Below are 27,424 nucleotides of genomic sequence, written 5' to 3'. Positions count from 1 at the left end.
ACTAACCTTGTCTTGTGCACCATTTGTAGATTAGTAGGACGCACTTTGTTTGAAATTGATAAAGTAGACTTATTATATGCTATGGCTAAAGAGTATGCTGATGAGTATGCTGAAGAGTAAGTGTTTTGTTTAGAAAGGTAAAAATGAAGTCAAGGGGAGGTAATTCTATAGTTATCTCCCTTTAGCTTTGAAATTAATGCTTCAAGCTTTCTTTAGTCCACACTTTGTTTAGATAAAGATAATATAGAAAATATGAAATATATTTTATTATTGAATATCTTAGCATGAAGATGAGTTCTGCAAATTTTGCTTGTATACCAATAGTTGATAGGGAAAATCATACTAAAACATATGGGGGAAACATCTTTAATAGAATACGACTATATAGAAAGAATCTCTTTTAGATGGTTGTGTGGACTGTTAGTTTTTATCATTTATTTTACAATTTACTTTCTGACTTTCTGCCTATAATTTATTTTATATTTTGTTTCATATCACAATCATCAAAATTATGATGCACCTTATCGCACATACTATTTTAAGACAAGACATGATTGGATAGCAATATATCATGTCCCACTATTGTATGGAAGGCACATATTTACTCAATATTTAGTCCAAATCTAAATTTTGCTCTTCATGATTTTTATTTAAAAAAATAACTTAACTAAGGTCAAAGGTCAAAGGTATTCAGAAAATATGAAAAAAATTTACATGATAGGAGTTCACATGGCAACATACCATGAAAAATTTAGTTTATTTTGTAAAATCCTTGATTTTCTCTGTTTTGTGTCAACTTTGAATATTTGTTGCATTAGAAAAGCATGAGACACCAAACTTACAGATTTACAATGGATGACAATATGCAAATAGCTCAAAAAATGTTTCTTAAATATTTTTTATGCCCCACCTACGATAGTAGAGGGGCATAATTTTTTCTGGTCTGTGCGTCCGTTCATCTGTTTGTCTGTCCGTCCGTTCGTTCGTTCGTCTGTCCCGCTTCAGGTTAAAGTTTTTGGTCGAGGTAGTTTTTGATGAAGTTAAAGTTCAATCAACCTGAAACTTAGTATATATGATCCTTATGATATGGTCTTTCTAATTTTAATGCCAAATTAGAGTTCTTACCCCAATTTTACGCACAGTCCACTGAACATAGAAAATGATAGTGGGAGTGGGGCATCCATGTACTGGGGACACATTCTTGTTTTATTTTGCTTCTGTCAATATTCCAAAAAGAAAATATTGATGTTTAAATTTTTGTTTTAATATTGAATGATATGACAGTAAAACATTTGATCATCCTGATTTATGTACTGTGCATTTGTGTTATGGGCATAAATAACTGTTCTTTGGAGAAACAGATTAAGTTCAACTAAGTTTGAAGATTCATTTTTGGAAGGTTATTTGTCAGTAAGATAAGGTCAATGTGGTATGGGGTGTTAGTTCCGCTATGGGAGGGTTCTGGTTTTAATTTATTTTAGGTTCTTTATAATTAACTACATTTAAGTTATCTTTCAGTGTAAGCCTTTTTGTGTTTTATCCTATCTGAGTATCTCAGTTGCTAACTTTAGATTTTACTTCATTATCTTTATTAACAAAAGTTACTTTATTATTTTTATTGACAAAAGTTACTTCATTTTTTTATTGACAAAAAGATAACTCTGTAAATGTTGAATGTCCATATAAAATATGTAATTATATTTGATTTTTTGAATTTGACTGATTTGTTTCAAACTCACCTTTTTTAATTGTGAAAAATTAATTCATGATCAAATCAATTGATTTCAAGTCATTTGTAAAATGGGAGATAACTTTGATTTTATCAGGTGCTGTACAGGAATTGTTATGGAAAATACAGAACAAAGAAGGAATAACAATGAGGATAACCCTGAACATGAACTGAAAGATATGAACGGACTAAGGGTAAGATAATCTTGAACATGAACTGAAAGATATGAATGGACTAAGGGTAAGATAATCTTGAACATGAACTGAAAGATATGAATGGACTCAGGGTAAGATAATCTTGAACATGAACTGAAAGATATGAATGGACTAAGGGTAAGATAATCCTGAACATGAACTGAAAGATATGAATGGACTAAGGGTAAGATAATCTTGAACATGAACTGAAAGATATGAATGGACTAAGGGTAAGATAATCCTGAACATGAACTGAAAGATATGAATGGACTAAGGGTAAGATAATCTTGAACATGAACTGAAAGATATGAATGGACTAAGGGTAAGATAATCCTGAACATGAACTGAAAGATATGAATGGACTAAGGGTAAGATAATCTTGAACATGAACTGAAAGATATGAATGGACTAAGGGTAAGATAATCTTGAACATGAACTGAAAGATATGAATGGACTAAGGGTAAGATAATCCTGAACATGAACTGAAAGATATGAATGGACTAAGGGTAAGATAATCCTGAACATGAACTGAAAGATATGAATGGACTAAGGGTAAGATAATCTTGAACATGAACTGAAAGATATGAATGGACTAAGGGTAAGATAATCCTGAACATGAACTGAAAGATATGAATGGACTAAGGGTAAGATAATCCTGAACATGAACTGAAAGATATGAATGGACTAAGGGTAAGATAATCTTGAACATGAACTCAAAAATAATCCTGAACATGAATGGACTAATTATAGGTTAGATAATACTTGGTCATGTTTTATGAATATTCAAAACCTAAGGTGACGTAGTACTTTTCTAGCTCAACTGCTTATTGCTGGATAAATATCTACAACATTAATTTCGTTAATCAATCCAATCACTCACATAATTTTTTTTTTTGATATTTCATGTTCTTTTATTGCTTTTCTCTAGCTGTTAAACTGAAAATTTCTGAGTACTTCCAAGAAACAACTTCATATTCTTTTAAAGAGATAAACCTCATTTAGTCAAACTTTACAGCTTCTCTTATAGTTATTACATTTGTGCAAGGGAGAGTTACAATTACACCACAAAAAAGTTTGTCTTTATTAGATAGATATTAAACTTTGTTGTTACAAATGTCTAAGAACAAGAGCTTAATTTAATTAAATGATAATTTGTATTGTAGCGTGAGTGTAAAGATTGGATAAATACAGCCAAGATTTTGACGAGTCAGCTATTAGAGGAACCACTAGATACTTTGTTCCCTCGCCCAGTATCTCTGGATGACAATGTGCCAGAAAAGCGCAAGGATTCACAAGATGATTATAAATCCTACCATGATCAAGAAAAAATGAAAACTGAGGTTACTACAAAGGTAGATAACTCCTTTGCAGATCACTTTTAGCTCACCTGGCCCGAAGGGCTAAGTGAGCATTTCTCATCACTTTGCGTCCTGCATCATCCGTCGTCGGCCTCGTCCGACGTCGTTAACTTTTACAAAATTCTTTTCCTCTGAAACTACTGGCCCAAATTAAACCAAACTTGGCCACAAACATCATTGGGTATCTAGTTTAAAAAATGTGTCCGGTGACCCGGCCATCCAACCAAGATGGCCACCATGGCTAAAAATAGAACATACGGGTAAAATATAGATTTTGGCTTAAAACTCTGAAACCAAAGCATTTAGAGCAAATCTGACATGGGGTTAAAATTGTTTATTAAGTCAAGATCTATCTACCCTGAAATCTTCAGATGAATCAGACAACCTTTTTTTGGGTTGCTACCCTTTTATTGGTAATTTTATGGAAATTTTTATGCCCCGTCTACGATAGTAGTAGGGGCATTATGTTTTCTGGTCTGTGCGTCCGTTCATCCGTCTGTTCGTTCGTCTGTTCGTTCGTCCGTTCGTCCGTCTGTCCCATGTCAGGTTAAAGTTTTTGGTCGAGGTAGTTTATGATGAAGTTATAGTTGCATCCATTTGTAACTTTACATACATAGTCATTATAATAGGGAATTTCTAAAAAGTACCTCAAATTTAGGTTTTGGTCCTCATTTCATGGTTCATTGAACATGAAAATGAGATTGTGTGAAACAGCTCTTTGCCAGGTTAAAGTTTTTGGTCGAGGTAGTTTTTGATGAAGTTGAAGTCCAATCAACTTGAAACTTAGTACACATGTTCCTTATGATATGATCTTTCTAATTTAAATGCCAAATTAGAGTTTTGACCCCAATTTTACGGTTCACTGATAGAAAATGATAGTGCAAATTTCAGGTTAAAGTTTTTGGCTTCAGGTTAAAGTTTTTGGTCAAGGTAGTTTTTGATGAAGTTGAAGTCCAATCAACTTGAAACTTAGTATACATGTGCCCTATGATATGATCTTTCTAATTTAAATGCCAAATTAGAGTTTTGACCCCAATTTTACGGTTCACTGAACATAGAAAATGATAGTGCAAATTTCAGGTTAAAGTTTTTGGCTTCAGGTTAAAGTTTTTGGTCAAGGTAGTTTTTGATGAAGTTGAAGTCCAATCAACTTGAAACTTAGTATACATGTGCCCTATGATATGATCTTTCTAATTTAAATGCCAAATTAGAGTTTTGACCCCAATTTTACGGTTCACTGAACATAGAAAATGATAGTGCAAATTTCAGGTTAAAGTTTTTGGTCAAGGTAGTTTTTGATAAAGTAGAAGTCCAATCAACTTGAAACTTAGTATACATGTTCCCTTTGATAAGATCATTCTAATTTTAATGCCAAATTAGAGAATTTATTCCAATTTCACAGTCCTTTAAACATAGAAAATGATAGTGTGAGTGGGGCATCCGTGTACTGTGGACACATTCTTGTTGGTTCTGTTGTTAGGAATTTTAGTTGTGACGTTATTTAAGTTGTGACGTTATATGCAATGTAAACAAAGAAACCCTATCATCAGGTAATGTTTTTTCATATCAAGGAATTATTAAAAATGAAATTGGTATTGTGTTCCTTCCTATTTTATACTAGACTAATAAATATATATTTTACTCAAAGTTTCATACAAACAAGACCGGAAAAAGGAAGTACATTGTAGATTCCTGCGCAGATGCGGGAATTCAAAACATAACATAAAAAAAAATTGAACGATTTTGAATTCATTAGTACAATGAAAATCTTTTTTTTTTTTTTTAATGATTTTTCTACTATTATTTGGGACTTTGTCCCCATATTAATTTTGAAAACATAAGGAATGATTTTTAAAAATGCATTATAAAGTACTTTGATAATCCATAAGCTATGTGTGTTTATTTTCAGCCTAGGGAAACTGTCAGTCCAACAGATACAGAAGAGAAAAAAGTATGTAAAATGTGTCCACTTAAGAAGTACATTAATAGATTTAGAGATTGAAACTTTATTGCAAGTGTGTTGATGTAAATACTGACTGTTAATGCTGTATAGATAAACAACATTATATCTCAAAATTGAAAAATTAAATATAGACCTCTGGCTTGAGGACAAAGTTGATAACCTATGTACAAGTAAACAAAAGTTACTGTTATATAAAGGTTTGTATAGCATATCATCTTATAATCTGAAGCAAAAGATTCATGCTTTAATTTTTGGTCTTCATTAGTACATTAATTACTTAAAATATTGATGTTATATCAAATCTTAAAAAAAATGTGAATTTAAGGGATTTTATTATGTATTTTCTTTTATCTTTTATCTTACAAGGAACCAGTACAACCTTCTGCTCCTCCACCTGAACCTGTCCAACAACAACAACAACAAGCACCACCAGAAAAGATAGAAGACATGATGGAGGTCATAGGTCGTGATGACAATACACATAAACAGACATTGGAACATAATACAGATGCTGTATGTATACGTCATATAACAATTTATATCTACATCTAAGGTTGTACTTAGGTGAGGTTTTGGAATTTGTGTCAAATGTTTGGACCTTGTTTTTTTCCCCATACAATACAATGTAAAATATTTTGCCAAATAACACCCATTTATCTTTTCATATAAGACTCAATAGCTCTAAACAGGTCATTTGCCAAAATTTAAGCAGATTTTTAATTTTTTTTTTTGATTTAAGACCATAATTATACCAATGAAAATATAAGGTAAAATTCGAGTCAGCTTTTTCCCACCATATTTTTTAAATCAAATATTTCAAAAAGAAGCCCCATGATCTATCAATATTTTTAACTTATTTTGTTCCTTAACTAATACTCTTCAGACAAGTATCAATTTCAAATTCTTGATTTTTTGAATTTCACGAACCCTCACCTAAGTACATCCTTAAGGAGACAAGGCTAAAATAACTTTGAATTATATTACAATTACATGCATCATAATCTAGGTAAAAAATTGTATCACAATTACAGAATTAATTTGTCTGTGAAGAAATTCATACTGAAGATGTTATGGAAGAGGTTAATAGTAAACATCTTAAATATTTTATTTCCAACACTGACTAATGAAATTAGACTAAACATAAAGCAATGGAATTATTATAGAACAACCTTCGTTAGAACAATAGCTAATTAGTAAGTAGGTCATCACCATTACACACATTTTTCTTCACACTAACACAGTGAAGATTGAATGGTTAATATCAATACATTTCTGAAGTTAATTAAAACTGGCACAGTAAACAATGTTACATCTGATATTTTGGTAATTTTACCAGAAAGTAGTATTTCAATTTGAATTTCTTGAAATGTGTCGATACTCTGTTTTACATATATATATTGTGAGTAAAACTACTGTAAGGTTCTGATGGAAGCTCTTCTTTATAAATGATTGATACTGTGGATTCATTTATTTTCGTGGGTACCAATTTTCCGGGATAAATTAGTAAACTTGTATGTTCGTGGATATTTAATTTCTTTGTTTTGCTGAGGTCTGCATACAAGCCTATAGAAAATTTGTCATTTGTTGGAACATTTAATTTTGTGGTACAACTGTACCCACGAAATATAAAAAAATTGGTATCCAACAAATATTAATGTATCCACAGTTTACTATAAATTCAAAAATTATTGCTATGGTTTCATTATTGGGAAAATTCGACAGGGTTACAATCGCAATAAATCAAACATGCATTATGAAATTTTGTATATGAATTAAACAGGATTTTTCCTAATAACATAAAAGTTATAATCGCATTTTAGTCTAAAATCACAAAATTGCAATAATAAATGCATGTAATAATGTCTGAATTTACAATATTCTCTAATTACTATTGATATTTGTCTTTACAGCCACCTCCCCAATCAACAGCTGCAGTGCTTGAGAGAATTCCTGGTGCCCCTGATCCACAGAAATCTTTTGAGGCTTTGTCTGCTGTCGACTCACTACAGAGCCAATTGATGTAATTATTAGATCATTAGAATATTGTTAAAGTACTTGTATACAATTTACCAAAGAAAAATGTTAAGATAATATCCACATTACTATCATGAAATGCCATCAAGGTTGAAATAAAAGAGGAAACTGTAATAATATTAGGAGTTAATTGTAAAAAAAACGCCATTTTTTAGATTCCTCAAAATCATGTTGACACATGAAATAGTCGAGTTATCGTACATTGATTTTTTTTCTTTGTTTGTTCTGTTGACAAAATCAGTATGTCCATGTGACATGATAATATTTGAACTGAATCCATATACTTGTTTGCTGTTTTGTCATTCTAAAATGATGAGCTATTCTTCAACTTCACTTATATCTATTAATCTTCACAATTTGACTAGAAATGTAAAATTATAACAAAAATGAGAAAAAGCATTCCATGAAAAATTAAGACTATTAAAAGGTAGAGATAAATGCATGATATTTTACTATACTTCTTTACAGAGCCACAGAACAAAGGGCTCAAGAATCAGAAGAAAGATCAGCCAACTTGGAAGTTGAATTAGCAGCTAGTCAGGAGAAGTTGCGTGAGTTAGAAAAACGTCTGGCTAAAATAGAACAGGGTGAAGCTGTACCAACAGAGGAGAGTGCTGTAAGTACTCCACAGAAGGTAGAATCTGTGTCTCCACCTAAAACACCTAGTAAGGAGAAATCTGATGCTAAGGAGGACAAAAAGAGGCCGGAGTCAACAGCATCTAAATCTAGTTCCAAGTCAAGTAAATCTAGGAAGAAGTAATTTATGAATGAAAAACAAACTGTATGTCACATTTTAAAAGTTACATAGTTTTATTTGGCACACAATAAATTTATGGATTTTAAACCTTATACACTGGAATGAAATTTTCAAGTTAATTCTTGACATTGAGGTATTTGTTAGGTATGAGAAAATAATATATGTAGGTATCTTAGGGTGAAAATTTGTACAAATATCCTGGTATCTGTAGCATTTATTGTGGATATTCAAGTCATATTTCAAAATGTATTGATTAACAAATTATGATAGTTTTAAAAACAAATTGTCTGTTTTATCATACTATTTTTTACAATTTCATTGTGATTTTTAATAAACCTTATTCCGTCCAAGTACTTTTTTTATTATCAGAAATGAAGATGTATTTTTCTTGTTTATTTTTTTTTTTGCAATCTAAATTTTACTGCTGATGGTTGTTACATAAGAAAAGAGCTGAAAGAGTTTGTTAAACTTATATTTGTACAATTATTTTTATTTAAAATTATAAAATGACTGTGATACAAGTTTTACTTATTTTATGATGATTGATTTATGTATTTAATAAATATCTTTTTGACAACATTTTGTTTGACTGATTATTTTTAGCAGAATGAAAAGAATTATTGCCATTTTATACTGTTGGTGTTTATTTTTAACCTGTGTGACCATAGGCAAAAGCAGGTCAAGTAACCACCCAACTTGCTGACAGTCTGTCTGAAAGAAATTTATGTCTAATTTTTCTTGGCTTCTATGGAAAGGGAATGATTTAATACTTGGTCTGCCGACTGGCAGGTTTCATCTAACCTTTGATTTCAATTTCATGGTTCATTGGACAATGTTAAGTTTTTGTGGTTTGGTCTTTTTCTCAGATACTATATATAAGCATTGGGGCCACTATATTTGGTGTATAGAATGATTAAATGTGTATATGAGGTTTCAAATTACCTTGACCTCTTTTTCATCGTTCATTGGTCAGTAATAGGTTTTTGTGGTTGTCAGTACAAGAGTTACTTTAAGCAATAGGTTAATTATATTTTGTGTATGGAATGATTGTAAGGTGCACATGTATGTCTGGGAGGCTTCACATAACCTTGAGCTCATTTTCATGGTTCATTGCTCAATGATTGGTTTTTGTGGTAATGTCAGTATATCAGTTACTATATAAACAAGTCTAATGTATATATATCCCTTTCCTCCATAATGACGCCTTTTGACGCCACCCCCTTTACTCCATAATGAAGCCTGTATATTACATCAGTTGAAGCGCTTCGACTACAAAATGTCTACATCAGACTTAAAAAAAATTGTATCCAATATGAAAAGGATATTCATGAGAATTATCTGACTTGAATTTCATTGATGAAATATTGGTTTTCACAATGCATTAACACTTTAAAACTGATGATTTTTTTTAACTGAAAAAAATCCTATACAAATCCAGTATATTAAAAAAAAATCCATGGAGGAATGGGTTAAGGAATGATGGTGTACATGTCTGTCTGGAAAGGTTCATGTTACATTGACCTCATTTTCATGGTTCATTAGTCAATATTGATATTTTTTGGTTTGGTTTGTTTCTCGTGTACTATAAGCAATAGGACCAATTAATTTGATGTATGGAATGATTGTTAGGTGAACATGTCTGTCTAAAATGGTTCATATAACTGACTTCATTTTCATGTTTTGTTGAGAACGTTAAGATTATGTGATACTTGTAGTAGAATCTTCATATTACAGACTTCCAGCATAAATTCAATCATAAGCAAAGCAGGCAAGACATTTGAACGTGTGCACTCTTATTGGTATTTATGTGTCAGTAGGTCTTAGTTAGTATATTGATTCTTGCATGTTTACAAGATGGAGACATCCGTGTCCCATGGACATATTATTCTTTTAATTTCATTGTGTATGCCATGAATGTTGAAGAATATGACATTGGCAGTGGCAAAGGCTTGAACTATTTGTTTGAAGCTATATATTTTAGAATCTAGATGAGCTGGATGATTGATATATTGTGTACAGATGCCTTTTGTCTATTTCTCAGATAAAATAAACAATGTGGCCACTATATTCGGTGTATGGATTGATTGTTAGATGAATATGTTTGGCAGACAAGTTTCATATGACCTTGCACTCATTTTCAAGGTTCACAGGTCAATGTTAAGGATTCATGTTTCTGTCTGTTTATCATATACAAAATAAATAATTCAACTTATTTGGTCATTGACCAATGTTAAGTTTTCATAATCATGTCTGTTTCTTGGATACTCTAAGCAATGAGTTGATAATGATTTGATGGAGTAGCTTTCATCTGACCTGGGCCTCATTTTCATGGTTCATTGCTTAAATGTTAAGTGGTTTGGTCAGTTAGCCAGATTCTATAAGAAATAGATCAGCTTTATTTGGTGTATGGTATGATTGTAAGGTGTTCATGTCTGTCTGGCAGGTTTTTTTTGACTGAGACATTTTTTTCATGGTTCATGAACAATATTAATTTTTTTGTGGTTTGGTCTATTTCTTTGATACTATAAGGATTTGTTCTACAATGTTGAGCATGTTTTTTAAATGGTTTGTAGGATAACATCTAGGAGGATTATAGGAGTAAGGTATTTGGCAACATTAAAACAAAATCATCTAAATAATTATATTTTTTAATTTTCTTAAAAAATTACCTTGTATACATGTAGAGCACTCTCTAAAATAAGTAAGAGAATGTATATAACAATACTATGTATAAACTACAAGATCCCATTACATGGAATTATCACAAGTCTGATCAATGTAAGTACATGCTTAAAGCCATTCATTTGTACAGTCAGTGGGTATTATCACTAATAACAGGTAGACACATTCATAATCTCTCATACTAATACACAAATCAGACACAAGTTCAATGACACATAGGTTTATCAAACAATTTCTGTCCACTTATGAAAGCAGAAAAATTGGCACTTAAACTTTCTCACAACAACGTAATTTACTCATGCATTTTTAGTGTTATTCAGATATTTAAGTCATCCAAACATACAAAAGAATTTAGCACTAAACAATGTGTATAAGGTTAATAGACAATCACACTCTAATCAACAAGGGGGACTGTTAGCCATGTGTTAACTAATCAAAAGTCAAATTGAGAATGGAAATGGGGAATGTGTCAAAGAGACAACAACCCGACCATAGAACAGACAACAGCAGAAGGTCACCAACAGGTCTTCAATGTAGCGAGAAATTCCTGCACTTGGAGGCGTCCTTCAGCTGGCCCCTAAACAAATATATATACTAGTTCAGTGATAATGAACGCCATACTCAACTCCAAATTGTACACAAGAAACTAAAATTAAAAATAATACAAGACTAACAAAGGCCAGAGGCTCCTGACTTGGGACAGGCGCAAAAATGCAGCAGGGTTAAACATGCTTATGAGATCTCAACCTGGCCTCCCCCAATACCTAGGATATTTATCACACCCATTTGAGTAAAAAATGTAGTCACATCCCTCAGAAACACACATAAAAACATTTACTCAGCATACTATACTTTTAACTTTACAAGGATTTCTTGTCACTTTACTGGAGTATTGTAGGCTTTTACAGTTAGAATACAGTTCAAACATAGTATTTATAAATGTACCTGTTAATTGAAATACAGAGAGGCAGAAAATAGGAGAAACTACAAGTAAACACAAAACATGCTGAAATGTATAAATAGCACTGTCAATATCAGTTTTATGTACAATAAAATATATAAATGTTTGTTATTTATACACGATTTCTTAAAGTAACAGGTATGAATGCATAACAAAAATAAAAATATAGCTCTTTGGCAAAATTGCAGATCTGATGCATCTTTTTGGAGCCTTCCTTGGCAACCATGTGTATAGCTTATACTTATGCTCCAAATGTACATTTATTAATTAGCAGCAATGTTCTCTGCTGGCAACTGGATTGTACTAGTTACAGTTTAAATAGAATTTTCTAATTTTTGAGAGTAAAATACCAAAACATGATCTTTACACTCATTTATCATGTACCGAATCCTATTCATTACAAATGTCTTTTTCTGCAAAATTAATGAAATTTCATTAATTTTGATATAACATGTATAAGTAAACTATAAAATACAATTCAGTTTGCATTAGGTAATGATATTTTTTGCAGTATCCCTCCTAAAATTTACTTTTAATTTTCCTGTTATCGTTAGTATCTTGAAATTTTTCCTAATGGTCCGAGACCACAATTGTCGTCCCTTGATTTTCGTTGTTCACAAATATAGTCCCTAGTGTTGACAGTGGGTTACTTGCCATTAATTTTTATACCCCTTCCAAATTTATTTCTCCATGTTTAATGCCTCAAATTGCAAGTAGGGGGGTGAAATTACACTGTAAAGAAATTTGGGTCCAGAATTTTAAAGGAAAGTAGTGATTTGGTCCAACTGAAAAAGGTTTAAAATTAGCACTTCGGAAGCTGTCAAAAGATTTCAAGACGCCCTAAACATAAAATTGTCGATATTTTGAGTTAGAGCCGATGAAGTTTTCTATAATTTTGATATAATTTGTCCCAAAAGTAGTACAACACACTGTAAAAGTTTCTTTGAGAAAGCGCAGGTGGGATTTTTTTTATTTTCATTTATGTTTTAAAAGAAATGCACTACAAAATAATTGTGGTCTCGGACCTAATGATATGAAATCTTGTTTTCCCCTTTTTCAGATATTTAATCTAGAACTAGACATAAATTTTGACAAACATAAAGATGAAAAATTCTTAAAAAAAATTCTTCACAACCAAACAACAATGATTTCAAGATAATAGCAGAATATTTATCAAGTTCTTGATTTTAGACTTTATACTTTGAATTTGCATGGCAGTTTTGACATTTCACAAAACAAAAATACATCTGTGCTGACATTACTGTAAGTTACTATGAAAATATTATGGTTTTACACATACATCACTCAAATATCTATAACATTATCCCAAAACAGTCATCATTCAAATTCTATCATAACAATCATCAACACTGCACAGCCATTTAACTATGTTAGGTTTTTTGTCTATTGTTACACTCCTAATGGGTGACTAGATCTGTTTATCTGAACACGTCAGTATTAGTAAAATTCACAACTTGTACATGAACACAATCATTAATGGAAGCACTAAGTTTTCTCCCTCATAATCAGCAATTAGATTGACTTCATATGAAGGTGGAATAGTTTTTTTTTATTGTAGATTGTCTCGTAATGGATAACATCTGTACACAGTACAACTTTTTTTCCCCTCCAGTTATGAAGATCCATCCTGGTCTCTTTGATTAGACCTAGGGACCCAGTCTCATAATATTCCACTGGAGGGTTATCCTGCATCTAATCTCAGGTTTTATTGTATCCTGTAGAATAACAGGTTTGATTTAAAGCTGATTTCAAGCTGATTTCAAGTCAGATTGCATTTAATTTCTGCTATAAGGGTGGCCCATTAACTCCTGGATGTAAGAATGAACATGTGTTTCCACGACGACAACCTCCTGCTGCAAAATGTCTACATATATCTCTGTTTGTTGGTCCTGAAAACAAAATTTTGAATAATAATAACATAAAGGTGTCTGAAGTTTGTTTGAATAAATATTTTGAAACAAAACACAATGATTATTTATAGTTAATGCAATCACTTTCCTTCATCTTTGTTGTACAATTTCCCTACAACATTGCAATTTTCTTATCACAATACATAACACGTACATTTAAATTTCTCAGTCATTGGGAAAACATGAAACATTCAGGGACAGTCACAGTTAAGGGCTTTGCCTTTTGCAAAATGGAATTTTTAAATTTCATCTAGCAACAAAATACAGCTTTTGGTACTTTTGTAAAAGAAGGAATCATATTAAACTATTCACTTTCTTAATTATAAACTGTGGATAGCAATTTAAATATGTAATATATTTAAAATGTTGGAAAATATAAACTTCAGTTGTGACTTGTATAAAGAAACATGAAGAAAATCCAAGCTCACCAATCTTTTCTCCTGTTAATTAGCTGGTAAAATTATATATTTTCTTATATTGTACAAATACTGTTTCTCCAGTGATGAAATATTTACAAACATGTAATTTGCTTTCATCCAGACTGTGAAGAGAAAAGTTAACTCCCAAAGCAAGATGGTAAACTGTAATTTAAGTATTATCAAAACTCTCAATAAAATCAAGAAACAGAAAAGGACATTTTTAATAAATTTGTCTTTGTAATTAGCAGATCAACGCCAGACAATGTAGGGTTTAATATACACAGTAGAAGTGCATTAATGTCAACAACTGAGAATTGTGTACCAACTTACCTCTCATTCTACCTCCTCTTTGATTCCCACCTCCTCTCATTTGAGGTGGAGGTCCCTGCATAGGGCCTCCTTGCATTGGTCCCATTGGTGGTCCTTGATTGGGTGGTCCTGGCATAGGCATTCTGCCTCCACCTCCCCTCATTGGCATACCTCCTCTTCCTCGACCTGCCATTGGTCCGCCCATCATATTTTCATTCCATTCTTCACCTTGGACAACAGGTCCTGAAAATGAGCATAAAAAGATGATTAAACACTCTGTACTCATTTAAATTCCATCTATAGTGCCTAACAAGATTTTGTGAGGTAGACGAAATTGACTTTAAAACGATCGTATTGATTTTTGATGTGCAGAAATAGGCAGATCGGACATATTTTGACTTTAGTTACTTACTTCTTAAGTTTGGGATTAATTGTAATCAACATATTCCAATGAGACTGAAAAATACTTTTTTTTATTATGATAAATAATAATTTTACCTGCCGTAGTCGTGCGTAAAATATATTTCGGTATTTCTCTTACGAAAATGACTTGTTTAATGGAACAAAACGTATTATTTGTAAACTTTCTCTTTACTCTTCACAATAGGCTTTTAAAAAATAACCTTTCAACTGTATATTCCGAAAATTTTGTGAAAATCGAATAAGTGGCAATTCTTACCTTTCATACCTTAACTTTCATTGATAAAACATAATATTGACTCGTCCAGTGTCTAGTTTGAAGGTCATTTTAGTTACCGTACACATTCATGCACGTTCTTATTAATTAATAGTCATGTATGAAAAGCATAAACAAGTTTGAAGGTAAACTAATAACAACTTAATCCAATCAAATTGCCTACGATTCAATAACAATGACCAGTCCACATCATAAAAATGTATAGGGGTAAACTGGGTAGGGAGAAAATGTCAGATATATTAAGTTCATTATTTTGCAATAACGAGTAAAAATTTGTTAACCAATAGATTTGTTATAATTTCATAAACATGTCGTTATGTATTGGTATAGTTTTTGGATCTTTCATTAGCGTATTTAAGGCTGTAGAAAGTTTGGCCTTCAAAAGTCAACATAATCATTGACTTTATAAAGAAAATTCACCTTTTTAAAACATTGAATGTTTCACAAATAATACGCGACAACAAAGCAAAATCATTTCTTAAAACACTGCAAAAAAAATAATTCTGATTGATGCAGTGGTATTGTCATAAATTGCACTGGAGTGAACAGTGGTACATCAAACGTCGAATTCCCTCACACAATGTTATCACACACTATAACTACAAATCTCCTTTTTTCATAATAGTATTACTGTGTTCAAGATTTCACTTTAACAACTAGAGGCTCTAAAGAGCCTGTGTCGCTCACCTTGGTCTATGTGAATATTAAACAAAGGAAGCATATGGATTCATGACAAAATTGTGTTTTGGTGATGGTGATGTGTTTGTACATCTTACTTTACTAAACAGTCTTGCTGCTTACAATTATCTCTATCTATAATGAACTTGGCCCAGTAGTTTCAGTGGAAAATGTTAATAAAAATTTACAAATTTTATGAAAATTGTTAAAAAATGACTATAAAGGACAATAACTCCTTAGTGGGTCAATTGACCATTTCAGTCATGGTGACTTATTTGTAAATCTTACTTTGCTGAACATTATTGCTGTTTACAGTTTATCTCTCTATCTATAATATTCAAGATAATAACCAAAAACAGCAAAATTTCCTTAAAATTACCGATTCAGGGGCAGCAACCCAACAACAGGTTGTCCGATTCATCTGAAAATTTCAGGGCAGATAGATCTTGACCTGATAAACAATTTTACCCCTGTCAGATTTGCTCTAAATGCTTTGGTTTTTGAGTTATAAGCCAAAAACTGCATTTTACCCCTATGTTCTATTTTTAGCCATGGCGGCCATCTTGGTTGGTTGGCCGGGTCATTGGACACATTTTTTAAACTAGATACCCCAATGATGATTGTGGACAAGTTTGGTTTAATTTGGCCCAGTAGTTTCAGAAGAGAAGATTTTTGTAAAAGTTAACGACGACGGACGCAAAGTGATGGGAAAAGCTCACTTTGCCCTTCGGGCCAGGTGAGCTAAAAATCAAAACAACTTCAATAAAAATTTACTACATTAACAATCTTAGTAACCTACCTGGTGGAGGAAATCTTGGCGGTCCTTGCATATTTGGTGGTGGACCTTGCATGCCTGGAGGTGGTGCAACCTGCATTCCTGGTCCAGGAATAAAACCTGGTGGTGCCTGGCCAAGAAGACCCAGTCTTGGACGTGGACCCATTCCTGGTCCCATTTGCATATTCATCATATCTGGTATAAGACCTATAACAAAGCAGATTTGGATTAGCAGGAAACATAACAACTGTAGCATCTATTATTGAGAGATTAATTTGTATATATTCAACAAAATTTGAACCATGATTATAAATTTTTGTTTAGCCTGCAAAATTTTTCTATCCGCTGTGGCATAGTCAACATTATGATTCAGTCTGTGGTTTAAGTTTTATAAGACATCAATAACTTTGTCAATCCTGCAATGAATTGTACAACACTTGGACAACAATCAATTACTTTTATCAATCCTTCATAAAATTGTATGAAACTTGGACAAACATCAATAACTTTGTCAACCCTTCATAGAATTATGTCAAAATTGGACAAAAGCTTTTTTATAATCAAGAGACATTATTCAGATCTTATTTTTTTTCCCATTATGTATTTTTTATGAGAAAGTGACTGATTTTCTTTTTTGCAGTTAAAATTAAGATACAGTCTGGGGTTAATATTTTTTTTAATTCCAATAGTTTTGTCTGTAAAATTCAAAGAATTTTATGACACTGATGGATAGTTCAGAGGGTAATATGAAGTTTTGTTTAATGTCACATTGTCTAGTTTCTATCAATCAAATATTGATTTCCCTAAGAATATTTACCTACAGTGGAATAATATAAATAAACCATTTACATGTAATTGAAATGTATCTGAAACAGCACAAAATGCATGTCTTTTAAAGTAAGGTTAAAATAATGTACATGTTCTTTATGTCGGTGTGTGAAAAGTCGTACCTTGATTTTGTAATGGCAGTAGTAATTCCCGAACTTTATCATACATTTCCTGTGACTGGTTGCCCATGCTTCCCTAAAAATACAATGCAGAACTTTGTCAGTTTTTTCTGAATAATATTGACTAAAAAAAGGATGCACAAAATATCTAATAGATGAATAAATAAACAAGAAACAAAGGACTGATGATTCATTACAGCAGTTGATCTGGTTGATCAAGGTGAAAGCTTATTTCAAGTGTCATAGGCTTCACATGTTAGAAACAAGTCATCTATTAGCAAGCATCTGCCTGTTCCTTCATGATATTCTTTATCTTTCATTATCTGTCCAGTAAGCATAATCATACAACAAGGGAGTTATTATTGTAAACAAGATGAACTGTGAGCAAATACCACACTATAAGTATCAGGTGAACAGGATGTTGATAAGCAATTATTTGGAAAAGCATCACAGAATAGAACAATCGGTTTTTACACGTATTTGCACCAACTGATTTTTCATTTAAACAGAATATAAGGAAGAATACCTACCATTACAGAAGCTAAAACATTCTGGATATTTGCCATTAAGTCAGGCTGGTGTCCTTGCTGTAGGGATGTTATCATATTGATTAATTCTGGAGGTAAAGTGGCTGGATTGGTGGTTTGTTGTTGGCTTGGTGGTGGCAGTGATGATTTTGTCATGTCATGTGAATGATATTGCTCATGATTGTATACATTGTTGTCCTCTCCTGATGATTCCTACAATTTAATATCACAACATGAACAAGTTAGACTTTTGTTATTATGAGATGCCTATTACCAAATATCTACACATGGATGTGTTTTTATGTAAATAATAAGTTCATGTATTTTTGTGTAAATAATAAGTTCATGTATTTTTGTGTAAATAATAAGTTCATGAGTATGTGGAGTCGTACTAAAGAAATCCATAGTTTAATCTTCACTTGGAAATTAACCATGTGTGCCTATCATGACTTAATCAGATGTAAATTTAATGTTTTCTCCCAATTTTGTAAAATGATCTTGTATCAAACAAGTGAAACTGTGAGCTACTGCTAAATGATGATACCCCCGCCACAAGTGGATAATTTTAATAGTGTAAAAATATGCAAGTGTTCGGTAAACAGGAAGTTGTTGAGTGATGAATCTGAAAAGGCATCAAACGGTGTAGCAGACTTATATAAATCCTGAAACCAAATTTCAGAAATCCTTGTATTGTAGTTCCTGAGAAAAATGCGACGAAAAATATTCATGGGACGGACGGACTGACTGATGGAAGGACAGACAGAGGTAAAACAGTATACCCCCCTTTTTTCAAAGCGGATAATTAAACACATTAAAATATCAGAACTGAATAAATTTGACAATGAAATAACTTTACTTACATCTTCTAAAGGTATGAACTTAGGATCTGATGGTTCAAAAGGTTCAAGGTCAGGTTCTGCTGGACTATCTGGTAACCTAAAATATAAATATTTTACAAATGTAACTTTCTGATGTAAAATTTATGATTACAACATCTTCCAGTAATGTTCAACAACTATGTAAAGTTTCCTGAATTTATGTTTAGTCCTGTGGGAAGATTTGCTTGCATGGCACATGGACAGACAAAATTTGTTTTCTAAGGGGAAATAACTCAGATAATTTAGTTTTCAAAAGAATTTACTGTCAATTTAGCTATTTTATTTTTATTTTTAAATTTATTTTTCTTGCAAGAAAACAATTACAATCATTTTTTATATTCTGAAAGACAGGTGAATCCAACATGAATATATTCTCAAAAACCACCACCACTGTTTGGAAGGGTCTAATAAATTGTGTGACACGGATAGTAATGACATGTAAACAAAATTCTACTCTTTTTTTCACTCTGAAATAATAACACTGGGAAAAAAGAAAGATTCATATTTCATTATTAGAGGATTTAGCGCTCATTAGGTATTTGTAGGACTTGTTTAAAATATTTCAAATATCTGATTAACATGATCTTATTTAAGTCTCATTTCAATGAATTCATTAACCCATACTTACATATCCTTATTAAAGAAAAGAGCCTGCAGTACAACCAGTTCCCTCTCACGTTGAATGTCTTTCTCCACACTGTTTGCCCCGTTTTCAATACCTGGAGGTAACCCTTCTATTACAGGTGGTCGTCTCCACTAAAAATATACAAAACTTTAGTTGATAACATTCAAAAAATATTCCCTGGAACTGTGGATCAAATTCATCACACTACAATATTTTTACAAAATAAGTAAATCTGAATTGTGTGGAAACTTTAAAAATCAAATATCTTTATGAGCAATAGACAAAAATGTACCGAATTCAAGGTTCTCTGTGCAATATGTGATTTGATCTTCTCAAGTCATTTTTTCATGGTAGTCCATGGGTATTTAATTTTTACACATATTCTCCGTAAATGTCTCCATTTTGAGTTAACGTTTGAACAACTAATAATGTACATTTTTTATGTTAAAATACTTACAGGAATTTGTTCAGCCATTTTATCATGGGTCAATCTCTTTGCAGACTCCATTGCCTTTAAACAGAACAAGACAATAGTTTCTTCAATTATACAACCACAACTTTAGTACAAAAAAAAAAAGTTGTAAATATAACGTATGTTGCAAATTTTCTCTCTCTTTGCTTTCTTTCCATGATATTTCTAGCCCTTATACTTCACCAAGAGATATTTACTTCAGAATATATTCTTATAATAATGCTAGAATAAAACTTGAACTGAAAGAATCAAACTTGAATTAATAGTTAAAAGCAGAAAAAAAAAAGCCAAAGCAAAAATAATAAGATTCACAGAAGTACTAGTACATACGTGTAGTAAACCAAAGGGTGATAAGAAACAACTATACTGTTATTAAAATACATACCTTTCTGTCCAATAACATTTCTTGCTTCTTCATTTGATCAAAGTCCACTCGGTTCACATTCACTGCAATATAAAAAAAAAATATGAATAAATGACAATAGTTTGATAAAATTGTATTCTGTATTTTGATATATATATATTAAATTTCTATTCATTATAAGTTTATTTCAAAAAAAAATTAAATTTCTAACTTGGTCCAATAAATATTCTATGAGACAATTTCTTAAATATTTTCCATCTATGTTTTGTGAGAATGATGGCTAAACAGAAATTGTACAAGCTGTGTTTCAAAGTTTTGTGACTCAATTCCCAAACCCGTCATATTCTTCATCTTAACTTAAAGAAAGAACAAAATCATAGCTGCATTAGGTTGGGCATAAAAAAGAACATTATTGCATTTTGTCTTTATAAATAAACATACCTCTTTCTGTTTCATCTAGTGCAAAATAATGATAAGTCCTTAGTTTGGGTTCCTCAATCCAAGTTACATTCTTTCGTTTTTTATTCTTTTTTTTTACCCCATTTGTAAGAAGACCTTTTGGTGCGTTGGGATCTTCAGATATATTTTCTTCAGTTTTCTCTTCACTATTGTTAGATTCTCCTAAATAAAATAAAAATTATATGATAACTACATTTTATTACAAATGTAACATAAAAGTCCCCAATGTCCCTTTGAAATTGTAAATCAAAATAATCATTAGAAATAAATGAATCATCATCATCATAAAATATAAATACAAATTAACCAATTACCAAAAATTATCATCTTAAGTAGAACTTCTCTGATTTTTCTTATGAGTAAACTGGTAAGCTGATTCCGACTGTTTGATAGATGTCAACAAAATGACACAATATAACTTTTTCTATGACAATAAATCATATATATGTATACAAATATATACAAGCATCTATAATACTAAAATTACGAGGTCCAATTTGTCAGCCGTCATCACGTAAAAACGAAGAATCAAAGAATTCAACTTTATATACAACTAATATAGTACAAAGGTGTAGATTAAAAATTACACCACTCCAGGCCCTTTTGTTTTCTACGTAAATTAATATTGCCAATAATTAGGAAGTTCCGGGTCGAGTCCGATACCGATACCAATAGTATAATCACCTGTTACCTATTACCTTATCTGTATGTTCCGCATCTGACAGGCGCACCACCAAACGGTGTATTCAGGATTAATATGCTATATACACGGGTCATAATCACAGGGTTGACACTACTAAATTGTCAAATTGTTACCTATTGTAGTATTTTAATCCGTAAGACTTTCTAAGATAACAATACGAATACTAAAAATCTGGACTAAAAATAAGTTTCAATTTGTTAGCGGGCATGACGTAAAACAGCGAATCAAAGAATTCAACTTTATTTATAACTAATATAGGACAATGCTGTTGATTAAAAAATACTCCATTCCAGGACCTTTTGTTTTCCAAATAATTAATATTACCAATAATTGATAAGTTCCAGTTCGACGGGTTCAAACAGAAAGATTTGAAAGCAGAGAAAATTGTGTATCTTATAATCGGCATGACTTTATCAGATGACAGTACTAATACTAAGATAAGGCTTGCGCATAGTTATATACTTTAATTCAGTCACGGATCCGCGATATCACGGGTGTGTTCTAGTAACATTAATATTTATTCATAACTTTTTTTTATATTTGTTATATCAAATGAAACAAGAATGTGTCCCCAGTACACGGATGCCCAATCCGCACTATCATTTTCTATGTTCAGTGGACTGATAAAAATGGGGTAATAACCCTAATTTGGCATTAAAATTAGAAAGATCATATCATAGGAAACATGTATACTAAGTTTCAAGTTACAAACGAAAGTGAACCAACGCCTGGTAAGTCTGTAGTAAGTTAGAGTCCCTGAAGTGGATACCTCGGGTATGCAGGGTCGTTATGATAAAACACAAAAATGTAGAAAGTCTTATAACAACAACACTTGAGGGACTGCTGCATAAAATTTATTGATCGACATGTTTCGGTGCCTAGGGCACCGTCATCAGGATACAAATAATACATTTGAACATGCTTAAGTATACAATCGGGTTGTCTTATGACGACGTCATAGTATAATAGTTGTTATGAAAGAGGAAGTGAAAGTGAAAGTATAAATAGAAAATGTATAAATAGATTGTCAACATAAAAATGAAAGTAAATTAAAATTGTTTGTGTATCAACTCTGTGTTGTTAATGTCTTAACTAAAAATGTTGTATATTGAGTGTACAAACACATGTCTGTCCCACAGTTCTTCCGGTAGCTCATCTAAACAGATAGTATCATCACTGCTGCTGGTTGTCAGGTCTATGTGGTCTTCTTGAGTAAGGTCCATGACATAACCGTAATCGTTTGTTATGTATGGTGGAGATATATAGACGACATATTTTTCATATGGCCACATACACGCAAGGATCTTGATTCCTTCATCAGTGCCCTCAACCAATTCCATCCAAGTATAAAATTCACAAGCCACATAAGTGAAGAAAAAGTCGATTTCCTAGATACAACGGTAGTTAACAACCAAGGAAAACTCCATACAACTCTATACACAAAACCAACAGATGCGCACCTATACTTACACTACAACTCATGCCACCCGAAACACCAAAAAGAAAGTATTCCATTTAGTCAAGCACTGAGAATAAGACGTATTTGTACAGAAATAAATGATTTCGAATTCCACACAAACCTTATGAAAGAACATTTCCTGACTCGGGGCTACCCCCGTCAGGTTGTCGAATCTGAAATCTCAAAAGCAAAGTCCTTAAACCGAAATGATCTGTTAAAACCAAAAGAAACTGACCAACCTGTGAAGCCAGATATAATTCCATTAGTAATTAACTACCATCCGAAAATAAAAAATATTAACGGCACCATCAACCAGAGGAAAGATATCCTCAAAAGAACTCCTGAAACACAAACCCTCTCTACACAGAAATTCATTGTCTCATATAGACGATCCTTATCAATCAAACAAATACTAGTGAAAACCGAAATCGTACGCAAAGAAACCCGCAAGGGTAGCCACCCCTGCGGAAAGAATTGCTATCTCTGCAGACTAATGAAAACCGCAATAAGTGCAAAAAGTACCGTGAACAGTTACCAAATAGATATTAAACACGAAATTACATGCAACACAGAAAGTGTGGTGTATTTAATAGAATGCAAAAAATGTAAAAAACAATACATTGGTCAAACGGGAAATAGTTTAAAAGAAAGATTTAGGGGACATTTACAGGACATCAACACTGAGAATAATACAAAACCAGTCTCGAAACATTTCACCTCAAATGGTCACAATAAGCACGACGTCACCATAACAGGCATAACAACCACAGAACAAAACATAAACGTCAGACTTAGAACGGAAGAAGCTCTAATACACAGATTTGGAAGTACCGAGCCCTGGGGAATGAACAGACGATATGGCTAACACGAAAATAACCAAAAGAAAAGAAACAACCGGAATTTTCACAAGATGATTTAATTGCAAAAAATGCCCGAAAACATTCTGCAGTATTTCAACATTAAGAAGACACCACAAAGAACTTCACGAACCAGTCGCGACAATGTTTGAATGCAAACATTGTGTTGCTACTTTCACTAGGAAATCAAATGCCATCACACATCTGAAATCAAAACATCCAGATAAGGCCAAAGAAGATTACAACAGTTTCATACAAAATCCTCGGGAAATGGCGAAAGCAGTAAAAAAATGGAGACCCCCCTTTGAAGCCGTCCAGAAAAAAGAATGGAACGGGAAAACCCCTATATTCAGGATAAAAGCAGGAAAATCACCGCATGAATACAAAAAACCATCAACAAGTACATTGGAACAGGACTTATACCTTTCAGATTCCGACACTTCTATTCCAAAAAACATTCCGAAATACATAACAAACGATTACGGTTATGTCATGGACCTTACTCAAGAAGACCACATAGACCTGACAACCAGCAACAGTGATGATACTATCTGTTTAGATGAGCTACCGGAAGAACTGTGGGACAGACATGTGTTTGTACACTCAATATACAACATTTTTAGTTAAGACATTAACAACACAGAGTTGATACACAAACAATTTTAATTTACTTTCATTTTTATGTTGACAATCTATTTATACATTTTCTATTTATACTTTCACTTTCACTTCCTCTTTCATAACAACTATTATACTATGACGTCGTCATAAGACAACCCGATTGTATACTTAAGCATGTTCAAATGTATTATTTGTATCCTGATGACGGTGCCCTAGGCACCGAAACATGTCGATCAATAAATTTTATGCAGCAGTCCCTCAAATGTTGTTGTTGACTTTCTACATTTAAGTTTCAAGTTGATTGGACTTCAACTTCATCAAAAACTACCTCGACCAAAAACTTTAACCTGAAATGGGACAGACTGACGGACGAACACACAGACCTGAAAACATAATGCCCATAAATGGGGCATAAAAATCATATATCATATTCAAATTTCATTGTTTATTTCTTACATGTACAGGAAACACTACATTCGTGAGGAATGACCAAATAATGTATATGTAAGATAGATAAAACTGACACCTTACTGTGAAATAAGTAAATGTACTGTATGATATCAACATGTCTTACCTCCATCTTCGGAAGGTTCTTTCATTTCTACATCTTGAGGTGTTTCTTTATTTTCTATTTCTTCTGTCGGGGAAGGACTTTTCTCTTTTTCTGATGATTTCTCTGTTTCATCATTATTTTCTTCTAAAGTATCTTTGTAAAACTGAAACAACAACTAGTTGTAAGGATTCAGATATAAGGCACTTAAGTCCATGAACAAAAAAAATGTTAGTCAGTGCCATAAAATCATAGTGTTGGTAGATAAAGATTTTTTTTCCTGAACATTCTTTTTTAAAATATGAAAATATGAATCTGTTATCTTAGTTTTGAATTGAAACACCAGAGAAAATATCTTTACAAATTTTACATTAATTCATGAACAACCTGATATTACATTTATTTTATTTTAATTCATTACTTTGTGTATCTCGGTATAACAATTTAACCAATTTTTATTGAGGCATTTATAGACAGTGTCATTCTTAAGACCACATTATAGCACAGATAATATGACCTTAAAGAGGAAGTGGCCTCTGGTAAGTGCTTGGATTACCATACAATCCTCTTTTATATCAGATGAAACTGTTTTCTGAAGGACAGACTTCTCTTCAGATAGACCTTTAAAGAGTTGATAAGTGTATGTGTACATAGATAATTGTCTTACTGAAGGAACTGAAGGTAGAGATCTCGCTGTAACAGTTGCTGGAGATGGTGGTGTTGTGGGCGTCGTTGGTGTTGTTGATGTCGGAGTAGACTTGACAGGGGTAATGGTAGAGTTTCCATTGACTGAAGGCAGTTTTTTCTTCCTTCTCATAGGTCCTGGTTGTCTTTCTGTAGAGCCTCTAGTTATCATGTCCATAAATATACTACTTTCATGGATTTCATGACCTGTATACAAATTGTTTTATTTAATATTGAAGTCAGTAAAACTTTCCTGCATTTTGATGAATGGCAAAAACAAAGAGATTTAATGTGATTATGAAAAAATATAATTTCACTTCATTTATTCTAATTTACTTATGAAGAGATATATAACAATATTTTTTTTTTTATTACAGAATTTGGCTACATGACAAAGAATGGTAATATAGATCTCCGCCTTTGATTTTTTTCTAGGTAACTTTTATTGGTTTTGTAATTTTGTATATATATTCTACCTACCTTTGCCTTTGGCATTTGGAATGGCCTTTAAATCAGTTGGTGATGTATTGGTTGGTGATGATATAGATGTACTGGTGGTTGCTGTAGCAGCTAGGGATGTAGAAATTTGAAGTCGTGACTTCTTTTCAGGTGGTTCTTCATCTTTTGGTTTTTGGTCAGAACCTGGTCGTTTTGAACTAGGTTCAGCATTGTTTATTTTTTTCTGTGGCAATACAAGTTCCTCTTCAAGGCCAGTTGATCTAAACCGACCAGGAAGACGTTTCATTGTTGATGCCCTCTTTTTACTATCACTAGAGTCTTTTTTCTCGTTATCACTTCGTTCTAACTTGATGTGAATTTTTAATCCATTTCCTGGAGTTTCTATTACTCTTCCTTTTACTATTTCTGATTCTTCATTTTCAACTTTCACTTTATCTGATTTTTCAGATTTACTTTTAGACACATCAGATTTATTTTTAGAATCTTCAGATCTACTTTTACTGTCTGATTTACTTTTCTCTTTGTCTTTCTTTTCTTCCTTTGAATCTTTACTACTTTTCTTTTTCTTTGCTTTATCTAAAAGTATAATGAATACGACTATAACTGTAATTAAAAAAAATATGCAAATACTGATCACAAGTAAGTGAAATCTATTAACCCAAAAAGCTTAACATATACATGTACATATCAAAATACTAAATTCAGACTTGAAATCATTTTTTTAAACAAATAAAAAAACCTGCTATCAATACCAACTAATTCTACAGATAAAATTAAGCAAGTTTCAGACAATATTAAATAGTCAAGAGCTGGGTTAACTTACCACCATCTGTACCTTCTGCTATACTTCGTTCTCTCACTTTTTTCATCCATTTATCAACTATTTCGGTTGACAAAATTTTGATACCTACAAAATAATCATTTTTCTTTTTACATAAATGGTACATAAAAGCAAAAAGATGGATTAGATATACAATCTACACTTATTTGCAGTTTAACTGTACCCTTTGATAAGTACATATTATTAGGGTTTTTTACATCGTGACACTGTAAAATATCAGCCTAGTGTCACAATAGGAAGCATTTTTATAAGTGAGATCAGATAAGTATTTCACTTGATATTAACAGAACTCCATTTCAACATCACTTTTCAAAAGTGAGCTTCAAATATTTTTTTCTAAAAACAAATAAAGGTTTGTACCAAGTCGTGGGACTGATATTCAGTGGTTTGTTGCTGTATATCACACTAATCAGGTCGTTTGTTTACTTGTTGGAATTGCTTTACATTTGTCATTTCAAAGCCTTTTATAGCTTACAATGAGCTATTGCTTT

General features: G+C 32.1%; 2 protein-coding genes across 8 annotated transcripts in view; one reads left to right on the top strand and one right to left on the bottom strand.

Annotated features, from left to right (window-relative positions):
- Nucleotides 1–8,612, top strand: part of LOC143064182 (axonemal dynein light chain domain-containing protein 1-like) — a 43,795-nt gene extending 35,183 nt beyond the window's left edge. For 5 of the 6 annotated variants that reach the window (XM_076236834.1, XM_076236833.1, XM_076236832.1 and 2 more), the window contains 7 exons: nucleotides 30–116; nucleotides 1,827–1,923; nucleotides 3,087–3,275; nucleotides 5,191–5,232; nucleotides 5,611–5,757; nucleotides 7,155–7,264; nucleotides 7,747–8,612. In XM_076236834.1, the coding sequence (XP_076092949.1) occupies nucleotides 30–116; nucleotides 1,827–1,923; nucleotides 3,087–3,275; nucleotides 5,191–5,232; nucleotides 5,611–5,757; nucleotides 7,155–7,264; nucleotides 7,747–8,038 (964 nt within the window). In that variant the 3' untranslated portion in view covers nucleotides 8,039–8,612. The remainder of the gene's footprint in view (nucleotides 1–29; nucleotides 117–1,826; nucleotides 1,924–3,086; nucleotides 3,276–5,190; nucleotides 5,233–5,610; nucleotides 5,758–7,154; nucleotides 7,265–7,746) is intronic. The other variant, XM_076236836.1, reaches the window with a different exon arrangement.
- Nucleotides 8,613–10,667: 2,055 nt separating this feature from the next.
- The window catches only part of LOC143064181 (serine/threonine-protein phosphatase 1 regulatory subunit 10-like), a 28,558-nt gene continuing 11,801 nt past the window's right edge, over nucleotides 10,668–27,424 (bottom strand). The window contains exons 6-19 of one of the 2 annotated variants that reach the window (XM_076236828.1): nucleotides 26,916–26,999; nucleotides 26,114–26,668; nucleotides 25,617–25,840; nucleotides 24,974–25,115; nucleotides 20,742–20,921; nucleotides 20,322–20,383; nucleotides 19,922–19,975; nucleotides 19,468–19,595; nucleotides 18,822–18,897; nucleotides 17,965–18,174; nucleotides 17,438–17,510; nucleotides 16,512–16,694; nucleotides 14,359–14,580; nucleotides 10,668–13,588 (exon numbers count right to left, since the gene is read on the bottom strand). In XM_076236828.1, coding sequence (XP_076092943.1) covers nucleotides 13,485–13,588; nucleotides 14,359–14,580; nucleotides 16,512–16,694; nucleotides 17,438–17,510; nucleotides 17,965–18,174; nucleotides 18,822–18,897; nucleotides 19,468–19,595; nucleotides 19,922–19,975; nucleotides 20,322–20,383; nucleotides 20,742–20,921; nucleotides 24,974–25,115; nucleotides 25,617–25,840; nucleotides 26,114–26,668; nucleotides 26,916–26,999 — 2,297 coding nt within the window. In that variant the 3' untranslated portion in view covers nucleotides 10,668–13,484. The remainder of the gene's footprint in view (nucleotides 13,589–14,358; nucleotides 14,581–16,511; nucleotides 16,695–17,437; nucleotides 17,511–17,964; nucleotides 18,175–18,821; nucleotides 18,898–19,467; nucleotides 19,596–19,921; nucleotides 19,976–20,321; nucleotides 20,384–20,741; nucleotides 20,922–24,973; nucleotides 25,116–25,616; nucleotides 25,841–26,113; nucleotides 26,669–26,915; nucleotides 27,000–27,424) is intronic. The other variant, XM_076236830.1, reaches the window with a different exon arrangement.

This window comes from Mytilus galloprovincialis, chromosome 2 (genome assembly GCF_965363235.1).
Source record: "Mytilus galloprovincialis chromosome 2, xbMytGall1.hap1.1, whole genome shotgun sequence".
NCBI lineage: Eukaryota > Metazoa > Mollusca > Bivalvia > Mytilida > Mytilidae > Mytilus > Mytilus galloprovincialis.
The sequence above is the reverse complement of the archived record's forward strand: the minus strand, read 5'-3'. Positions and strand labels throughout refer to the sequence as shown.